Genomic DNA, 22,671 nt, shown 5'->3' with positions numbered 1-22,671 from the left:
AATCACTCGCACATCCTTAAGTACCTTCTATTGTATAAATGTATTCCTTTTTGACCAAACTATCTTCTACAACACATCTTATATAGCCATACTATTCTCAAAGGCTTTCTTAACATGACTATCTAATAATTTCTCTACACCACATATCCTTTTCACAACATCAATTTTTAATTCTTTATTCCAATTCCTGCTATACTGCACAGCTATCATCTCTTCTGCTCTTATTCTTTACCCATCCTAACTAATGTAACCTTGGGTATCACATCCATGGATCAGAGCAGACAAGTACAGTATTTCTTCACTCAAGCTTCTTGCAGACTTTACTCTTTAAGTTTTCCCATTTCCCAGAGCTTTCAATTCACTTCCAAATATCCCTCCTTGCACAGCTCTACTTTCAACTTAAAGCTTTCTTACTACTATCCTTTCTATGCTTTAGTATTATCTAAGTTAATCCACAACTCTTAGTTCTTCACCATGCAATCTGATATTACACTAATCTCCCACTCCTTCCAAAAACTGACACAGTACTTTCATTTGCACTGCCCTTCAGTATCCACCCCCTCAAAACATCAGCTCGTCCTCTGATTGAGCTCCACCAGGCTCCATATCCTGCAATGATTACGCATCAGATTTCCTGCCAAGATGTCATCACAGTTTCTTGTGCTATACTAACCATCTTACACCTTTTTACTCTTACACATTTTTATTCTTGTGTACTATTATCACACAGTCCTAGATTTATTGGATAGATACCCATAGTGAGAGGCTTATCCTTAAATACTTTTCTGAACTCAAGTATTTTACCTACTTCTTAAACTCCCTATAATTCAACCTATTCTTTTTCTCATTGAGATATTTGATTTTACAATTGATATTTTTCAATTCTACAGTTTAATCATTTAACCAAAGTGTTGTTTTGCATAGCTATTTTCACAATGTATCTCTTTACCAATTATATAATTTTTTGATTTCCTCCCTTAAATTTTTCTAGAAACATTCACTTACACTTGGAATTTGACTGGCATCCTTACAAAACTGAAATCATGCCTTTACAAGAATAGCCACAGCTTACATATATATGGTCTTAAGTCAACTAAGTCTGTTGCCCATGGTTTAGTCATAACCTTTCATGGTGATGAAATGGTTTTCAGAATAAGGAGAATAACTAAGGGCAAGCAGCTTGCTTAACTTACCACAACATGGAAGGCTACTACCTTTAGTTCTGTGATGAGTTTAAGATTGGTTGCTGTAATATCTGTATAGTATTTCTTCATTTCTTCAAAAGTCTTCTCATGGTTGGATATAATTGTAGCCAAAAATGCATTCTTTTTTTCTTCTTGTGCGACGAGTTCTGTTTTACGCTTCAGATCAAGCTGATTTTGTAGTGCTTTGATTCTCTTAATGGATTTTGCTTCCATTGCAGCAGACTCTGCCTCAAACTCCTGACGCAGTGAGTCTAAAGCCTTGCTGTGAACCTTGAAAGAAATCTCGATGATAATTCTCAGCAAAAGTTACAAAAAATGGCTTAACAGATGCTACTTCAATTGGCTCTAACCTGTTGATTCACCAGACTTGTACAGTGGACAGTCACCATCTCACAGATACTAATTACAATGCAGAAGCATTGCAAAAAATAGTATTACCTATTTTGCAACATAAAGAATAAGAGTAATATGAATATGAAGACCAACAGTGACAATATTGACAACTATAGCCAAAGAAATGACTGCCTGTCTTGCCTCTGATGAAATAGATGCAACAAAAACTAGCCACCCCAGTCACTGACTTACTGGCTGCTGAGGATCAATCTATCATGTGTCTGATAAAGAAACCTTTCCAGCCATGGCATTTCATTTTCCTTAGCTAAACTGAATCACTGGCCTTCATCTGGAGACTGAAGCTTCACAAAAATTTTACTTTAAGGTAGGCCACCGTGGTGTCTGCTTCTTCAAAAACTGCAGTATTAAATTCTTTCTCGCTCTTTAATCTTCTTTGTTTCTTTAGCCCTTTTTGAGTCATTAAAAGTTTGCTTTATTGAATATTTTGTTTGTGACTGGAGCTTTTGAAATAAATGAGTGGATTTAGAATGACTGTACTACAATTCAATTGTTTTTTGAATTATATGTCAGTAGTCTGAGACTTTCACAGAGCAGTTTATTAGATCCAAAGTATCCTTTCTCTTAAAATGACTAATGAATGAATGAACTACTGTACTTATCACAATGTAGGGAGATTAACTTAGTTTTTTCAGCTCCGCAACAGGTACTGCATACAGATGTATGAAACATGACAGATTATCATTTGTAAAGAAGTAAGTCTTCACCTACTATTTTCATGTTTGCAATGATGGCTAAGTAGTTACACTCAGTTTCCCTCAGCTGTGCTCGCAGATCTTCTCTCTCCTGAACCACAAGATTTTCTTCAGCAAGAGAGTCTTGATGTAGATTCAGTAATGCCTGTTCACTATCCACCTGAAACAAGAGAAGACATCATTCAAAGTAAATTCCATACAAAGCATTGTTTTCTCTACATGGAGAATGTTGCTGTCTATTAATGCAATTGGTACTCTACCAAGGGGCAAATGGACCACTAGTATCTGCCAAAGAGAGAAAAATGTAGCCAGGCAAACTCAGCGTACAACTTCTGAATTTTCTGTCACTATAACCATCACTTCAAAAGTGTGCTAACCCAAAACATCTTAGCCATTTTTCAGGAAGACTTAATGATAAACTAAGCCACACACACTACCCACTTTAGTGAGATCAACAAGCAGACAAAAATGACTTCATACTAAGTAAAAAAAAAAATGGTTGAGCATTTGTTTTGAGTAAAATTTGGTTTTCTTGTAAAGCTAGCTGTGATCCAGAAGTACCATCACCCTTCCATTAGGAATAGATCTCATGTAGTTGTAAATGCTGTAACAATTACTCAAAAGTCTCTGTATAAGCTACAGTGGAAGTGCACCTCTTTAAGAAGCTGTGTACTACCTAATCTGTTCATGCCAGAATATACCTCTCATTCTCAATAACAATGTTTTCTTTTCTTACTCTATGGTATTTCTAAAAGATTTGTTTTGATATCCTACCTCTTACTTGTATATACATCCTCACCAGTCAGTACAAGCTCCACCCATAAGGCTCTAATTCTTTTGTCTGAATAACCTGCAATTTGTAGGATCACCTACTATTTCTGGAAAGGAATATCATTTCACTTCTGTAATCACAAACAGTTCTCTCAATGTCTGGATGGTAGTCTGCTTTGTCAGATGGTTAACAAGACTGGATACGATATAAAAACAAATACCCCTTCACATATGGCAATTAGTTTCTAACATGAGTAGATGGGCACATTTAACTGTCTAACCTCCCCATTCTCCCCATTGGCTCTCAGTTGGGCAATCTAGAACAAGCTTCTTATTGAGTGCTTAAAAAGGGGTTAAGGTGGGTTATATGTGTTTAGTGAGGGGAAGGGGAAAGGTAATGGGTTATCATGTGCCTACTCTTCCTAATAACCTGTGAGAATCATCAGATTGTTTTTTCACAGAAATTGTGGAAAACTTCTTGAATAGGCACATTGATCCAAGCATCAAAATTCATGTATCTAAGGAAAAGACCTTTTCATCAGTCAATGTATCTTTATCTAGACTCTATCTGATTTGCTTCACTATTAACAATAATCATTTTGCCAGCCTTATTAATATAACTAAGCTGCTAATGTATGGTAACATCCATTTATTTTAATCTCCAACAAATATTCAAAGAAAAGCTTTTCTCTCTGAACTTTGTTAAGAATTTGATATCAAACTTTTGTTTCATTAGTTGACAGAAATAGCACTAGCCAAGAGGTGCCTCATAATAATATCTCCAGAAACATCTGGCTGTTTCTTTCTGGAGTAGCCATGCAAATCACTCAGTAAAGTCACCTAGTCATACATAATGACTCATTTCCTTACCATGAAAGACCCCTAACCTTTTCCACTTGCTAAGCTTGGTGCTCTCAAGCCATCCAAAGTTGCTGTTCGGCCTTTTATAGTGATTTTATATTCACTTAAAGCAGAAAAAACAATGAAACTTGAATTGTACTAAGGGATGAATTGGTGCAATGAATATCAAAAGATTTATCTCTTGGAAAGATAAAGAGTTTACCATAAATTATCAAATTTTTAAAGGCTGAATACTGTACCTAAGAAAAAATATAAAAAAAATGGGTGGTCTATAGTAAGAAAAATTTACTTTATTACAAATAAAGCCCTATCAGAATTAGAGTGCACTTGCTCAGTGGAGGTTAAAATTCTATCTTACCCCATAAACTTATCTGTATCCATTAGATTTCTCCATGAAGTATATGAAACCAGCATAAGCTCATTCATAGGCAATACAGCAATCCATCCAAGCATATGATACTATGGGATGTAAATGACTGGTCACAGGCAATATCAACATTTAAGCCAGAAGCTACTTGATCCTTTACAGTGATCTCAACATTTAACTCTAAACTGAGGTGCCCTAAATTTAAGCAGCTCATCATCTTCATAGGAAATACCTATGGTGTAAGTTAAAAGTTTCCATCATTTACCATTATTATTATGCTAACAAGAATATGTACAAAAATTTTGACAAAAGGTAAATGCAGGGTTGACAACATATCCTAAACATGCTTTTGTAGTGGCAAGGGCATTAAAATATAAGACTTATGGGTTAGTTTATCATACCCACATTAAGGCAACTAACACCAGTGCTATTTTCATGTACTCTACCTCCTGAGATTCAACAACATACTTACGATTCATGTTATGAATTAGACTCAATGATACCTATCTAACCCCTCTAAAATAGTGAAAAAGAACAGACCACAAGCCAGTGTCAAGTATTGATCAGCAAGTCCAAACAGCACCAACAATCAACTGTAGACCAATGTGACAGGGGCTGCTAGGTGACAACTCAACCCTTTGCCATGATATTGTAGGTCTGACTGGGTTGGTTATGATAGCTGATTCCTGTGTACAGCGATTTGTTAGCCTCATATCTTCTATAATGGTAGATGGGAAAGGGATGCTTTTTCATGGATACACTTAAAATTGGATGCAATAATGTTTTAACTCTCCATTCAGGAAGTGCTTTCTCATATGTTCATAAAGCTCTGTCCTTCCATGAGAAAATAGTCATTTGTGTACTATGATGGCTGGTAACCAATATCTCACTGGCAATCTGTGATGCTTAATCTGAAGTAGTTACTCTGTAGTAGAAAATAAAAATCCTTACCTGCAACTGTGTAAGTGTGTTTTCCTGGGTGAACATGAGGTGCTTCATTTTCTGTTGATAAACACTTATCTCTTGTTGGTGCTTCTCCTCTGCCTCACCAATCTCTACATCCTTGTGTCTGTGGTGTGGGATACCTTTAAGTCTATGCTATGGTAACTTCACAGAAATATGTTAAGAAGAAGAGACCTTAAAAAACCCGTGACACACAAAGTCAGTCATTTTGCTCCTCTACCTCACTTACATTAGTCACAGATTAGTCCACATACCATTTAAGAATATTAAACACATAAAAACGTGCATTGTTTTACTTACATACCCTTAATCAAATTCAGCCTTCCTGCTCCAGGATTCCCTTCTAAAAGGCTCCTAGAGCACTCGGGAACACAGGTTGATGAGTTTTGTGATGTGCATTTGTCTTTGTTGGGTGACTTCTGGGCAACTGAGGAGTAGGTATCTAGTATCTTCAGTGTGGAAGCTCTATCTTAGGCATGAAGGTGTTGTGATATGTTGGTATGAAGTTAGAGATGGGTGGTGTCCACAGCAAGTTTAACTCATGTACGTCTGGGGAGCGTAATTTCAGATTGGTGTATGCCTGGTAAAGGGGAGTTTAAGACTGAGTTGTTGTGGAAGCAGCTGTTGTGTGTGCTTGTTTAGGTGATTACTGAGTGAGTATGTTTTGTTAATGTCTTCTTTCCAGGAGGTGGAGGGATCTGTGAATATAGGTTGCTGAAGTGTGAAGAAGGGATGAGTTTTTCATTTCTGCATGGACATTAGTGATTGATTATGATTATATAGTAGTCTGGATGGGAAGGGGCTAGAACTGTTTCATTTTGTTGTGTAGATGCTGAATGATGGTGGTTGCTAGGCAATAGGCGACTGTTCTGAATGCTCTGTTGTGTTTTATTCTTTTAAAAGGGTGGATGACGAGACAGGTGGGACATAGTTTAGCACATGAACTATTTGTAGATGATGCTGAGGGATTCCTTGTCTTGTCCAAAACTGGCACTGGTGAGTTCTAAGGGTGTTTACTTTATTCATGACCTGAGTGTTGATTTTTTGTAATGCTAGGGGTGAATGTCAAGTGTATGATATTTGAGATAACTAGTATGGTTGGTGTTGTCCCATGTGGAAATGGTTTATAATTCAGGGCCATGGGGGGTTTCAGGTCAGATTCATATCTGTCAGGGGTTAAGAGGATGATGGTGGATGTTTGTGGGGATGCAGACATTCTATTTTGAGAAAGAAATATTCAAGTTGCATAACATAATGCTGCATGACAGTTGAAGCTACTGCAATGTAAGGGTATTGTATTGTACCTGTGAAGTATTTTCACATGAGAAGACTTTCACACCGTAGTATGGGAGGTGTAGGTGGCACAGGAAGACACTGAAGAGTGATGGATAAAGTACGGCTTTCTGGGAATTCTACTGTTTTATGAGAAACATCTCCCCCCACCCCCACACACTCATTTCATTAGTTTAAATCATACACTAATTGAAACAAAGAAAATCTGTTGCAAGTGAAAGCTCTATGTACAGAATTAACATAAAAGGTTCTATTTTACAACAGGGCTGCTGGCTGCATCAAAATCTTCCACAAGCCACGCCACACTTTGAGAACCCTTAATTGAATTCAACCCTGGCTCAAATGAGGCTTCATATTAGAAGGATTATGAGAATGATGAATGAATGATAGCACATATGGTTCAGGAGGAGGAGCAGGTTTTTGTATAAGCAGGGTGTGTTAAAATGAACTGGATGCACAGATAAATTGAAACAAGAAAGAATATGAATGATATGAATTGTGAAGGAAATATGGGGGACCAAAAGTAAGATGAAGAAAGAATGAGAGGCAATTTTCATACTATGCAGAAAAATATCGTGTGTCTAGCTATATGTCTTGATTAGGCTGCCTGAGGGAAGTGTAAGCTCACTGATGACCACATGAAAGAGACTTCTGGGAGATATGAATGGTCATACTTACCTAAGTTCTGCACGCAAATTATCCAAATTTTCTGCAGCAACTTGCCACAGTCTCTGGACACGTTCTAATTCACTCTGGACATAGTTCCGCTCTTCCCTTTCTCGTTCTAATTCATTGCGAAGCCTGATCATAACAATTGCACTCATATAAATGAAAGGTAAACTTTTTGAATTAAGAGAAAACAAGTATCCTCTCATTTATCAATTTGTAAAATGTCAAAACAACCTACTGAATAATTTGACATTGTAAAAAGTTAACAATATAAAAAGTTTCTTTGGAGACCTTAAGTAGGTTTAGAACAGCTGTTAGGGTACAAAACAGACAAAATGAGCTTTGGGAAACATTTATAGAAATGTACATGGTGATATCAGAATGTAAACTGAACATGTTTTGGCCCATGTGTGGCACTAGTTTATGTCTGTTGTAGATAAGATTTGAATGAAAAATGGACAATACAAGTTGAGACCAATGAAGTAATGAACGAAGGGCACAGATTACTCAAATGAGAACAAGGCAGAGTGTATTAAACAAACTCAACTTCTGCATATCTTCTGAGTCTAGATTTAATCAAAGTAGATAATTCTCCTGTAATTTACAGATTATAAGTTATTACACAGTACAATAAATTATTTCATATCTTCATTCTTTTTTTCCTTTTTTATCTTCCCTGTATATTTTTGTTGAGACAGATTTCATTTTTCACAAATATTTCTTTGCAAAGGTAATAAGTGATTATTTCACTTGTTTGTTAGTCAATCCAAAAATGAGTGCTCCTTTGCAGGTGTTTTGGGCACTGCCAGCAAGGGATGGAAAGCAGAATCTTTGAGGGAGATCTTGCATGCAATGTAATACAGTATTGTACTCTAAATATAAGAAAAAGTGACTCCATATAACTATACAGATAATGCTGGTATAAAGAATATCATTTTACAGACAGTCAAAGTATGAATCTAAGAGATTATCTTGTAGTAGAAGTACTCCAAAAACTCGCCTTTTTCAAAATATCAATCTTGGAGGTAATCAACTAGATGAGTTCATGATATATTCAAGTTAGTGATACTGCAGTTTACATGGTTAAGCTCTTCCAATAATAATGGCTACTTATTATTACAAAATACTGATGCTTATATCAACTGGCTACTTACCTAGTAACATGACCCTCAAGCTGCTCTTTGGTCATGGTATTAATTGGGATGCCATCTATGAGAGTTTGTGCACGCCCACTGCCTGTTTTCTTAGACCCACGCTTTCCTTTAGATTTTTCTCCTTTCTTTTTTGGAGGCTGTAAAAATTACAGTCATTAAAACACATTTTCATGTTTTTTTTGTATTTTAACATACTTGTTTGCCTTTTCCCACACTGGCAAGATAGTGCCAAAAACAGACGAAAAAAAGCTGCATTTGCTTGCATCCTTCTCTATCTGTCATGTGCAATACACCAAAACCACAGTCCCCTAATCAAAACTAGGCCCCATAGACCTTTCCAGGGTTTCCCCCCAACCACTTCACATGCCCTAGTTCAGTCCACTAACAGCAAATTGCCCCATATATACCATGCTGTTCTGATTCCCACTATCCCATGCACAATTTCACCCTCCTACATGTTCAGGTCCCAATCACTCAAAATTGTTTTGCAGGTATCTACTAATATGATGAAAAAGTTAAACAGTTAAAAAAAAATCTATTTCACTAATGATTTCCTATAGTCCTTAGGCATATAAACCATTGTTTGAGCTAATTTTGTTGAACAGAATGCTAACTTCAGCAAAGTTTGATTATGAAAAATGAATAAAGCACGAATATAATTACATAGCAAATGCATCATCCTCCAACATCTAGCAAGATGACACACAGCTGTCTCCAAGTACCCTATCCCTTGTACAATTCCAAATACTCCCACAGGCTCTCTAACTCTGTCTTCCTTAGTTCTTCCTTTACTGCCCTTCCTTTCAATTAGCTCAAATACTCATAATCATCCATCTGACATCCTAATTTCTAAATGTTTACTTTTATCATACTCAATATTTCAGTTGTGGAAATCCATCTCTACAGCTTGCATTTTCGTCATTCTTACATTTTCAGGTACAATCACTAAACTTACACAGTAAAATGGAAAAAATATGTGCAGTATTGACATTGCAGTAGCTGTCACATGTGGATATGTATAACATTACAGCATCATTATCGAAAATATTCATATTAATGGATTTATCAACGTTAATGAAGCTCTGTTCCATCTGAAGTATTCACTTTTAAGGAAGCTAGGTTATGTTAGGCTAGATTATGTTAAGTTTCTTAAATAAATCTAGACATCTAGTGAAGGTTAGGCAACGTTTTCACAAGTTAATTTAATATTTAAGATTACCCTGCTTTTATGTTAACCGCACATTTTCCCTGATCTTCACAATCCTTACACCACTCATCTTATTCATTATTACAGAATAAAGTAGTGATCTCCAAATCAATTTCCATCATTTTCATTCTGTTATCTATACCATCATTAAGAGACAAAACAACGGGGGACGAAGTGCAGAGGACAGTGGAATCACTACGGCCCATTGTAAATGAAGAGTCAATATGCAAAGATACTAGCGTCGTTTGCCTTACGTTATAAATGATCTCAAATGAATGCCAAAGGTGAAGAAGAAAAAGAAAGTTCACCATCTTAATAAAGGATGTGAGAGAACAGTGACCACCACAAATTTTGAAGACTTGTTTGTTTATTTACTTTCGTCGTTACCATGGAGACATATCTTGGCTATACATCTATTAAATAAAACTGAAGGTAGTACATTTTTTAATATCAACGTATTAGAATGGGTTAATATGGAAACGAAAAAGTGAATATATGTAAAAACACTTCACTGTGGATGAATGATAAACATATGTTATCAATCAGATCACTAACACCACAAATGCAGAGAAGCTGGTCAAGTCGACACACAAAACTGAATGTGCTGTACTAGACTTGAGCGTGATGAATTTTGAGAAAAATAGGGAAACCCAACATCTGCTGGAGGAAGTGAAGCGCTTTAGATATCTGGGAGTGGATTTGACAGCGGATGGAGCCATGGAAGCGGAAGTGAGTCATAGGGTGGGGGAGGGGGCGAGAGTTCTGAAAGCGTTGAAAAATGTGTGGAAAGCGAAAACGTTACCACGGAAAGCAAAAATGGGTATGTTTGAAGGAATAGTGGTTCCCACAATGTTATATGGTTGCGAAGCGTGGGCTATAGATGTGCTGGAAATGAGATGTTTGAAGACAATATGTGGTGTGAGGTGGTTTGATCGAGTAAGGAATGAAACGGTAAGAGAGATGTGTGATAATAAAAAGAGTATGGTTGAGAGAGCAGAAGAAGGTGTTTTGAAATGGTTTGGTCACATGGAGAGAATGGGTGAGGAAAGATTAACAAAGAGGATATATGTGTCAGAGGTGGAGAGAACGAGGCGAAGTGGGAGACCAAATTGGAAGTGGAAAGATGGAGTGAAAAAGATTTTGAGCGATCGGGGCCTGAACATGCAGGAGGGTGAAAGGCGTGCAAGGAATAGAGTGAATTAGAAGGATGTGGTATACCGGGGTCGACGTGCTGTCAATGGATTGAACCAGGGCATGTGAAGCGTCTGGGGTAAACCATGGAAAGTTTTGTGGGGCCTGGATTTGGAAAGGGAGATGTGGTTTCGGTGCATTATACATGACAGCTAGAGACTGAGTGTGAACGAATGTGGCCTTTGTTGTCTTTTCCTAGCGCTACCTCGCGCACATGCGGGGGGAGGGGGTTTTCATTTCATGTGTGGCGGGGTGGCGATGGGAATGAATAAGGGCAGCAAGGATGAATTATGTACATGCGTATATATGTATATATCTGTGTGTGTATATATATGTATACGGTGAGATGTATAGGTATGTATATGCGCGTGTGTGGACGTGTATGTATATACATGTGTATGTGGGTGGGTTGGGCCATTCTTTCGTCTTTTTCCTTGCGCTACCTACTGGGAGACAGTATTTCAATATCTTATCTTTCAATTTTGAAACAAAAAAGTTTTTTTCAGCTGAAAGATATCCTGAACTTTTACCTTCAATTTTTGATATTTTTCTCCCGAAAATAGATTTCTTTTAAAAACCTATTACAAGAAGTGTTTTTCATGCTGAATACAAATCTGGTGTTAAAACAACGTCTAGTCCTCTTAATGACACTCAATCAAGATGTTAAATGAAGTCAATTTGGAATATTTTCTGATCCTTTGCATCGTATATACTGGGTATGTATCGGTGACTGAGAGCATCATGATATATTTTCAATGATTATTTCATGTATAGAAGAGTTTCAATATCGTATCTTTCAATTTTGAAAGAAAAAGTTTTTTGAGCTAAAAAATACCTTCAATTTTTGGGAATTTTCTTAGAAAAAAAGTTTTCCTTTAAAAACTTATTATAAGAAGCATTTTTCATGCTGAATACAAATCTGGTGTTAAAATAACGTTTAGTCCTATAAAAACACTCAATAAAGCTATTAGATGAAGTCAGTTTCAAAATATTTCTGTTCCTTTCCTTCGTATTTACTGAGTATGCATCAGTAACTGAGAGCATTATGATACATTTTTAATGATTATTTCAAGTATAGAAGTGTTTGAATATCTCAATGTTTCAATTTTGAAAGAAAAAGGTTTTTGAGCTAAAAAAATACCCTGAACTATTACCTTCAATTTTTGGGAATTTTCTTAGAAAAACACAATTCCCTTCAATACTCATTATAAGAAGTATTTTTCATGCTGAATACATATCTAGTGTTAAAATAAAGTTTAGTCCTCTTACTGACACCCAATTAAGCTTTTAAATGAAAGTCAATTTTAAAGTATTTCCGTTTCTTTGCATCGTATTTGCTGAGTATGCATCAGTAAGTGAGAGCATTATGATACATTTTTCATGATTATTTCAAGTACAGAAGTGTTTGAATATCTCATGTTTCAATTTTGAAACAAAAAGTTTTTTGATCTAAAAAATCTTCTGAACTATTTCCTTCAATCTTTGGTATTTTTCTCATAAAAAAATATTTCCTTTAAAGACCCAATATAAGAAGTATTTTACCTGCTGAATACAAATCTTGTGTTAAAATATCGTTTAGTCGTCTTCATGACATTCAGTTAAGCTGTTAAATGTAGTCACTTTTAAAATATTTCCTTTTCTTTGCATCGTATTCACTGTGTATGTATCGGTGACAGAGGATTATGATATATTTCCCATGATTATTCTAAGAATAGAAGTGTTTGAATATCTTATCTTTCAATTTTGAAAGAAAAAGTTTTTGGGCTAAAGAATCCCTTTCAATTTTTGGCTTTTTTCTTAGAAAAATAGATTCCCTTTTTGAACTTATCATAAAAAGTATTTTTCATGCTGAATACAAATATGGTGCGAAAATATCGATTGGTCGTCTAAATGACTCTTAATTAATGTGTTAAGTAGAATTAATTTAAAAAATCTTGTGATTCTTTGCATCTTATTTACTAGGTATGCATCGGCAACTGAGAGCATTATGATATATTAACCATGGTTATTTCAAATATAGAAGTGTTTGAATATCTTACCTTTCAGTTTTGAAACAAAAAGATTTTGGATATATATATATATATATATATATATATATATATATATATATATATATATATATATATATATATTATTCATTTATTATACTTTGTCGCTTTCTCCTGCGTTAGCGAGGTAGCGCTAGGAAACAGACGAAGAAATGGCCCAACCCATCCACATATACATGTATATACATACATATATATCATAGCGTGGTACCACAATTGTTAATGATAATCAATCTTGACACTAATAATTTCACATTTTCTTGGTAACTTGACCATTCTTCAACCTCTTGCTTTTTAACAGAAAAGGAAATTAAAGGTCTGACAAAGGAGGTGGTAGGTGTATGGTATGCGTTTGTTCTGGAGGGGGTGGTTGGTGGTGCCTCAGGGTCTGTAGGTCGGACCTGGGGGCCGAAGTGGAAGGGGTTGGGGGTGTTTGGTCTGGCGGGGTAGGGTCCAGTCAGTGTGGTGCAGGCAGTCAGTCCAGGCGGGAGTTGTAGCACGACAGGTTCCTCGCTCCCGCAGCCTAACCCCAGGTATAACTAAGTCATCTTGTAATGTAGTTATCAAATCTAATTACTGTTGTTATGACTATTTCAATACAACGTGTGTCTGTGAAAACCCTATCAAACATATCGTAAAGATCCTAAAGTCACGCTCCGTTATTAAGTTTTCCTGTTGAACTGGCACTCTGTTTATTTTTCAGATCTGAGGAAGTGAACGATGTGAATACTGTCACCAGTTTACCATCATGAATCATTAACCCCTTGTTTTGCTGCTTAGGATATTGATAGTTTTTCTAGGAATATTACACCATTTTTTTAGAACATTACGTTTAAAGTCTCAGGAATGTTTATGCAAATGATTAACGCGCATTTTCTACTGTTAGTCCATTCATTCTTTTCTAATGGAATTGATATCATGTTTATTCACCTTCTAGTTGTACTGTACATGGCTCAGTCTGGGGTCACGGTACGTGCCTCTTCAGTAACCAAGGTAGTAATGGTCGCTAACATTTCTGGTTGCATATTCAATACTAAAAGATGCGTCGTGTTAAAAAGCAAAAACATATCAACATTCTTCATAACATACTAATGTAGCCATAAATACTCATAATTCAATGTGTAAATGACATCGTCTTTATTTGATAATAGGTTGCAAACACTGATAACCACAAAAGCTGTGACATCAAATTCTAAGCAGTGCCGGCATAGTAGAATTTGAGATGGATAAGAACTGGGATTAGTTGAACGAAAGAGCATCGTCAATGCTCCTCTATGTAAACTGGTGAACTGCAGCACTAGATGAGGATAATGTTCCCTTCAACAAGACACAACTATTCTTCTGGGTTAGCCATTTTCACTACATATCCATCACATCTATTAGCAAACTGTGAAATATGTATCAATACACTGTTGTCATTTGACAAGAAAACTTGATAAATTGAGTCATTTGCATTTGCTAGAGATGAATGATGTAAGACAATATTTTCACTTTGATTTACGAATATGTTTAGTACACACGCACACACACACACACACACACACACATATATATATATATATATATATATATATATATATATATATATATATATATATATATTTTTTTTTTTTTTTTTTTTTTTTTAATTTTCCAAAAGAAGGAACAGAGAAGGGGGCCAGGTGAGGATATTCCCTCAATGGCCCAGTCCTCAGTTCTTAACGCTACCTCGCTAACGCGGGAAATGGCGAATAGTTTGAAAAAAAAAAAAATATATATATATATATATATATATATATATATATATATATATATATATATATATATATATATATATGTGTGTGTGTGTGTGTGTGTGTGTGTGTGTGTGTGTGTGTGTGTGCGCGTGTGCGCAGGAGGGTGGATGTGCTAGAAATGAGATGTTTGAGGACAATATGTGGTGTGAGGTGGTTTGATCGAGTAAGTAATATAAGGGTAAGAGAGATGTGTGGAAATAAAAAGAGTGTGGTTGAGAGAGCAGAAGAGGGTGTTTTGAAATGGTTTGGTCACATGGAGAGAATGAGTGAGGAAAGATTGACCAAGAGGATATATGTGTCAGAGGTGGAGGGAACGAGGAGAAGTGGGAGACCAAATTGGAGGTGGAAAGATGGAGTGAAAAATATTTTGAGTGATCGGGGCCTGAACATGCAGGAGGGTGAAAGGCGTGCAAGGAATAGAGTGAATTGGAACGATGTGGTATATGTGTACATTGAGATGTATAAGTATGTATATTTGCGTGCGTGGACTTGTATGTATATACATGTGTATGTGGGTGGGTTGGGCCATTCTTTCGTCTGTTTCCTTGCGCTACCTCGCTAACGCGGGAGACAGCGACAAAGCAAAATAAACATAAAATAAATAAATATATATATATATATATATATATATATATATATATATATATATATATATATATATATATATATATCTTTTTTTTCTTTTCATGCTGTTCGCCATTTCCCGCATTAGCGAGGTAGCTTTAGGAACAGAGGACTGAGCCTTTGAGGGAAATCCCCACTTGGCCCCCTTCTCTGTTCCTTCCTTTGGAAAATCAAAAAATGAGAGGGGAGGATTTCCAACTCCCCGCTCCCTTCCCTTTTAGTCGCCTTACGACACGCAGAGAATATGTGGGAAGTATTCTTTCTCCCCTATCCCCTATATATATATATTTTTTTTTTTTTTTATACTTTGTCGCTGTCTCCCGCGTTTGCGAGGTAGCGCAAGGAAACAGACGAAAGAAATGGCCCAACCCCCCCCCCCCCATACACATGTACATACACACGTCCACACACGCAAATATACATACCTACACAGCTTTCCATGGTTTACCCCAGACGCTTCACATGCCTTGATTCAATCCACTGACAGCACGTCAACCCCTGTATACCACATCGCTCCAATTCACTCTATTCCTTGCCCTCCTTTCACCCTCCTGCATGTTCAGGCCCCGATCACACAAAATCTTTTTCACTCCATCTTTCCACCTCCAATTTGGTCTCCCTCTTCTCCTCGTTCCCTCCACCTCCGACACATATATCCTCTTGGTCAATCTTTCCTCACTCATTCTCTCCATGTGCCCAAACCATTTCAAAACACCCTCTTCTGCTCTCTCAACCACGCTCTTTTTATTTCCACACATCTCTCTTACCCTTACGTTACTTACTCGATCAAACCACCTCACACCACACATTGTCCTCAAACATCTCATTTCCAGCACATCCATCCTCCTGCGCACAACTCTATCCATAGCCCACGCCTCGCAACCATACAACATTGTTGGAACCACTATTCCTTCAAACATACCCATTTTTGCTTTCCGAGATAATGCTCTCGACTTCCACACATTTTTCAAGGCTCCCAAAATTTTCGCCCCCTCCCCCACCCTATGATCCACTTCCGCTTCCATGGTTCCATCCGCTGACAGATCCACTCCCAGATATCTAAAACACTTCACTTCCTCCAGTTTTTCTCCATTCAAACTCACCTCCCAATTGATTTGACCCTCAACCCTACTGTACCTAATAACCTTGCTCTTATTCACATTTACTCTTAACTTTCTTCTTCCACACACTTTACCAAACTCAGTCACCAGCTTCTGCAGTTTCTCACATGAATCAGCCACCAGCGCTGTATCATCAGCGAACAACAACTGACTCACTTCCCAAGCTCTCTCATCCCCAACAGACTTCATACTTGCCCCTCTTTCCAGGACTCTTGCATTTACCTCCCTAACAACCCCATCCATAAACAAATTAAACAACCATGGAGACATCACACACCCCTGCCGCAAACCTACATTCACTGAGAACCAATCACTTTCCTCTCTTCCTACACGTACACATGCCTTACATCCTCGATAAAAACTTTTCACTGCTTCTAACAACTTGCCTCCCACACCATATATTCTTAATACCTTCCACAGAGCATCTCTATCAACTCTATCATATGCCTTCTCCAGATCCATAAATGCTACATACAAATCCATTTGCTTTTCTAAGTATTTCTCACATACATTCTTCAAAGCAAACACCTGATCCACACATCCTCTACCACTTCTGAAACCGCACTGCTCTTCCCCAATCTGATGCTCTGTACATGCCTTCACCCTCTCAATCAATACCCTCCCATATAATTTACCAGGAATACTCAACAAACTTATACCTCTGTAATTTGAGCACTCACTCTTATCCCCTTTGCCTTTGTACAATGGCACTATGCACGCATTCCGCCAATCCTCAGGCACCTCACCATGAGTCATACATACATTAAATAACCTTACCAACCAGTCAACAATACAGTCACCCCCTTTTTTAATAAATTCCACTGCAATACCATCCAAACCTGCTGCCTTGCCGGCTTTCATCTTCCGCAAAGCTTTTACTACCTCTTCTCTGTTTACCAAATCATTTTCCCTAACCCTCTCACTTTGCACACCACCTCGACCAAAACACCCTATATCTGCCACTCTGTCATCAGACCCATTCAACAAACCTTCAAAATACTCATTCCATCTCCTTCTCACATCACCACTACTTGTTATATATATATATATATATATATATATATATATATATATATATATATATATATATATTTATTCATTTAGTTATTTATCCTGCTTCGCCGCCGCCTCCCACGCCCGCGAGGCAGCGCAAGGAAACAGACGAAAGAAATGGCCCAACCCACCCCCATACACATGTATATACATACACGTCCACACACACAAATATACACACCTATACATCTCAATGTACACACATATATACACACACAGACACATACATATATACCCATGCACACAATTCACACTGTCTGTCTTTATTCATTCCCATCGCCACCTCGCCACACATGGTCATAAAATTTTATGACAGGTATGTTGCCAGACCCGAACGCACCGACCCGAACGCTACCATACGATAACACTTGTTTACCGATGGCGTATTATCTACGTCTCTTCCTTGTATATTAACTGAATGTTCCACGTCTTCCGTGTCATTTCCGTTATATCCCCTGGCGATGCGATCATTTCACGAAAGTGCACTTGGGAACTTACCGTGTTTCGTTTTCCTGAGACTATCTGCATATAGTGCTAGATCACGTGCACACTGCACCACTGTGACCTCTTACAATATATATATATTGGTTTCAGAAGTGATAGAGGATGTGTGGATCAGGTGTTTGCTTTGAAGAATGTATGTGAGAAATACTTAGAAAAGCAAATGAATTTGTATGTAGCATTTATGGATCCGGAGAAGGCATATGATAGAGTTGATAGAGATGCTCTGTGGAAGGTATTAAGAATATATGGTGTGGGAGGCAAGTTGTTAGACGCAGTGAAAAGTTTTTATCGAGGATGTAAGGCATGTGTACGTGTAGGAAGAGAGGAAAGTGATTGGTTCTCAGTGAATGTAAGTTTGCGGCAGGGGTGTGTGATGTCTCCATGGTTGTTTAATTTATTTATGGATGGGGTTGTTAGGGAAGTGAATGCAAGAGTTTTGGAAAGAGGGTTAAGTATGCAGTCTGTTGTGGATGAGAGAGTATGGGAAGTGAATGCAAGAGTTTTGGAAAGAGGGTTAAGTATGCAGTCTGTTGTGGATGAGAGAGTATGGGAAGTGAGTCAGTTGTTGTTCGCTGATGATACAGCGCTGGTGGCTGATTCGGGTGGGAAACTGCAGAAGCTGGTGACTGAGTTTGGTAAAATGTGTGAAAGAAGAAAGCTGAAAGTAAATGTAAATAAGAGCAAGGTTATTAAGTACAGCAGGGCTGAGGGACAAGTCAATTGGGAGGTAAGTTTGAACGGAGAAAAACTGGAGGAAGTGAAGTGCTTTAGATATCTGGGAGTGGATCTGGCAGCGGATGGAACCATGGAAGCGGAAGTGAGTCATAGGGTGGGGGAGGGGGCGAAAGTTCCGGAAGCGTTGAAAAATGTGTAGAAGGCGAGAACGGTATCTCTGAAAGCAAAAATGGGTATGTTTGGAGGAACAGTGGTTCCAACAATGTTATATGGTTGCGAGGCATGGATTATAGATAGAGTTGTGCGGAGGAGGGTGGATGTGCTGGAAATGAGATGTTTGAGCACAATATGTGGTGTGAGGTGGTTTGATCGAGTAAGTAATGAAGGGGTGAGAGAGATGAGTGGTAATAAAAAGAGTGTGGTTGAGAGAGCAGAAGAGGGTGTTTTGAAATGGTTTGGTCACATGGAGAGAATGAGTGAGGAAAGATTGACCAAGAGGATATATGTGTCGGAGGTGGAGGGAACGAGGAGAAGAAGGAGACCAAATTGGAGGTGGAAAGATGGAGTGAAAAAGATTTTGTGTGATCGGGGCCTGAACATGCAGGAGGGTGAAAGGCGTGCAAGGAATAGAGTGAATTGGATCGATGTGGTATACCGGGGTTGACGTGCTGTCAGTATGGATTGAATCAAGGCATGTGAAGCGTCTGGGGTAAACCATGGAAAGCTGTGTAGGTATGTATATTTGCGTGTGTGGACGTATGTATATACATGTGTATGGGGGTGGGTTGGGCCATTTCTTTCGTCTGTTTCCTTGCCCTACCTCGCAAACGCGGGAGACAGCGGCAAAAAGAAAAAGGAAAAAAAAAAAAAAAAAAAAATATATATATATATATATATATATATATATATATATATATATATATATATATATATATATATATATATGTGTGTGTGTGTGTGTGTGTGTGTCCGTTTAGATTAGCACTCTTATAAATCAAGATGACGACGACGATAATAGTTAATCATGTTGCTGAAAAAATTGAATAAAGTTCCACTTAACTTAACCATAGCTCTCACGTTATTTGTATTTACGAGGAAACTCCAGGTGGTCTGGGGAAATGCTCGATGACCATAAAATCCAAAAACATTGACATATATTGAAACAAACTAGCGAGAGAAGTGTGTGTGCAGCTGCCATACTCGTCAACACCAGGCTAACTTAATCCTGCTACAACATATTCGTGCCATATTTTTGTTAGCTGAGATGGCCCAGGCGACTGAATGCTTTAATCAAGGCCATATCATTAACACCATATATATATATATATATATATATATATATATATATATATATATATATTATCCCTGGGGATAGGGGAGAAAGAATACTTCCCACGTATTCCCTTCGTGTCGTAGAAGGCGACTAAAAGGGGAGGGAGCGGGGGGCTGGAAATCCTCCCTTCGTTTATCTTTTTTTTAATTTTCCAAAAGAAGGAACAGAGAAGGGGGCCAGGTGAGGATATTCCCTCAGAGGCCCAGTCCTCTGTTCTTAACGCTACCTTGCTAACGCGGGAAATGGCGAATAGTTTGAAATATATATATATATATATATATATATATATATATATATATATATATATATATATATATATATATATATATATACACATCCTAACGCAGTTACCCATATAATCGACCAGCCCATAAGGGAGGTAGAACAGCTGAGTGGACTGTGGGACGACTGCCGCGACCAGGAACCTAACCTATACATGCATTATGATATAGCCCAGTAGTATAGCGGTATAACTGACATTATTATATAGCCCAGTAGTATAGCGGTATAACTGACATTATGATATAGCCCAGTAGTATAGCGGTATAACTGACATTATGATATAGCCCAGTAGTATAGCGGTATAACTGACATTATGATATAGCCCAGTAGTATAGCGGTATAACTGACATTATAATATAGCCCAGTAGTATAGCGGTATAACTGACATTATAATATAGCCCAGTAGTATAGCGGTATAACTGACATTATAATATAGCCCAGTAGTATAACAGTATAATTGACAGCATGGAGTGTCAGAGTATATGCCAGAAATGTTTATAAGAAAGATTGCATGAATGACAATTTGTTATGATTTGGAGTATTAATGTACATTTCATACATTTTGTCAAGTGTCAGTATTTTAAGCGCACAGAATGGCATGTATCAGCACTAAATATTATTTTCTGTCATTTTCAGGCTCTGACGTAAAGGGTGAATTAGACTGTACCAAAGAAGAATGAACCAATCTAAGGTCTAGTTGAAAAACTGTGTGTCAGTGATCGTGTTTTGTGGTTTTCTTACAAGTACGAAACACCTATTAATATTCCAGATGTTTTGTGAGAATTATATCAGTTTTGTGTTAGTAAGTTCACATTATATTTCTGTTTCGTGACCTTGCATCAAAACTACTGCAACAGTAAAGAGAGCAAAGATAGTGACTGTTGCTTTTCATTTTTCGTTCCCAACATTCAAGTCTGCAAGGTAGCTGATATGAGATTAAGTACTATATATGCTTTAGAACAACTCTCATTATATACAACACGAGAACCAATATCAATTAAGCATCAGTGAGATACCTCATCACTCTCTAAGCCTTGAAGATATGCAGATCATGAAGAAAAATCATAAACCAAGAGTTTCGGTGACCGAGTAGTGATATATCTGATGTGGTAGAGTGGCGGTTGGGGAGTGGTGCCGAGATGTGTGCAGGACTGGGTATGGACCTAAACTTCTGGGAGAACAAATTCCGACAGTTGTTCTTGGGAGGCATCCCACCGAATCAGTTGGCTGCAAGGTAAGTGAAAATTGATTTGTCTAATTATTTCTCTTTCTCGCTGGACATGTTGCTACCACACGTACAAGAGTTTTCAATTGTGTCTTTTGATATATATATATATATATATATATATATATATATATATATATATATATATATATATATATATATAGAGAGAGAGAGAGAGAGAGAGAGAGAGAGAGAGAGAGAGAATACGTGTTTGAAAGTTACGTCAAAGTAGCTACTATCACTGAATGTCTCCCTCATCCACTGCCTCCATCCACACCTGCATCCTCAACTAACACGTAAAACCCCTAGTAATTTCAAAATCAGGTCAGAAGATTGTTGCATACCATGTTGGTGGATTAAATGGTTGTCGCCTGCTAGATTGTTATCAAGCAAGAGTTTTGTATCATACACACTGGACGTATAAGAAATATTCAAATGCCAGGAATGAGTGAACGTGAGTAATGTATGTCAGTGGGTCACAAGTGCCTCCACACTACCATTCTCCCTCTTCCGTTACCATTGTCGACAAGCCTTGAGTGTCATGCAAACCAAACACTCACATTGCATAGCAACGTCAGCCCACACGGTGCCACGTCCCTGTGAAAACACTTACCCATCCATGAGCATGAAGGTGTCGTTTACCTTCACGCCCAGCTGAGGCGCTTACGCTGTTTTCATGCGACAAGACGAAAATATGTAACTGAGATGATGAACCCCTGACTTCGCTGTGTAACTGAAATGGCAAACCCTGGACTTCAATATTTTCCTGAGATCTCAGATTCCTGGCGAACCATTGCATGAATGTCTGAGTCAGCTAACCTTTGGTTTCACTGAATATGAATGTATGAGGATCATGAACCACAACGGGGTAACCTGCGTGTGGTAATCTATATCATCTCATCCTTCACCCATAGTAAATCATCTGCCTTTTTAGATAGCTATTGACCCCTGTGTTTAGTAAACTAGCGTCTAAGGTGTAGAGGGGCGCCAGGTAGTGCACCTCTTTTCATACGAATCGCCTTTGGTGTGGATGAAATATGTAGAAAGCGAGAAAATATTTTCAGTGTTCTTAAACGACAATTCTAGCAAATGCGCAAACATTTCCACACAACTATAGAAATATTTTCATGCGATTATGCAAGAATCTTAATGCCTGTATATTATAGCGGACGAAATTCACAGCGTTCCGGTACCGTAATTTACCGGTTAAAATAAGAGACACATAATCAGGACATCGTACATTC

At 37.6% G+C, this 22,671-nt stretch overlaps 1 protein-coding gene across 3 annotated transcripts in view; it reads right to left on the bottom strand.

The window, feature by feature from the left end:
- Positions 1 to 1,163: 1,163 nt before the first annotated feature.
- LOC139757098 (dynein regulatory complex subunit 4-like) overlaps positions 1,164 to 22,671 on the bottom strand; it is a 118,293-nt gene continuing 96,785 nt past the window's right edge. Inside the window, exons 1-6 of one of the 3 annotated variants that reach the window (XM_071677192.1) lie at positions 9,905 to 9,977; positions 8,390 to 8,526; positions 7,245 to 7,367; positions 5,262 to 5,379; positions 2,328 to 2,471; positions 1,164 to 1,475 (exon numbers count right to left, since the gene is read on the bottom strand). In XM_071677192.1, the coding sequence (XP_071533293.1) occupies positions 1,185 to 1,475; positions 2,328 to 2,471; positions 5,262 to 5,379; positions 7,245 to 7,367; positions 8,390 to 8,526; positions 9,905 to 9,907 (816 nt within the window). In that variant the 5' untranslated portion in view covers positions 9,908 to 9,977 and the 3' untranslated portion in view covers positions 1,164 to 1,184. Of the gene's footprint in view, positions 1,476 to 2,327; positions 2,472 to 5,261; positions 5,380 to 7,244; positions 7,368 to 8,389; positions 8,527 to 9,850; positions 9,978 to 22,671 lie in introns of those variants that run through there. The other 2 variants (XM_071677190.1, XM_071677191.1) reach the window with 2 other exon arrangements.

The sequence above is a fragment of the Panulirus ornatus genome, chromosome 24 (assembly GCF_036320965.1).
Source record: "Panulirus ornatus isolate Po-2019 chromosome 24, ASM3632096v1, whole genome shotgun sequence".
In the NCBI taxonomy this organism is placed as follows: domain Eukaryota; kingdom Metazoa; phylum Arthropoda; class Malacostraca; order Decapoda; family Palinuridae; genus Panulirus; species Panulirus ornatus.
This window is presented reverse-complemented; position numbering and strand designations above follow the sequence as displayed.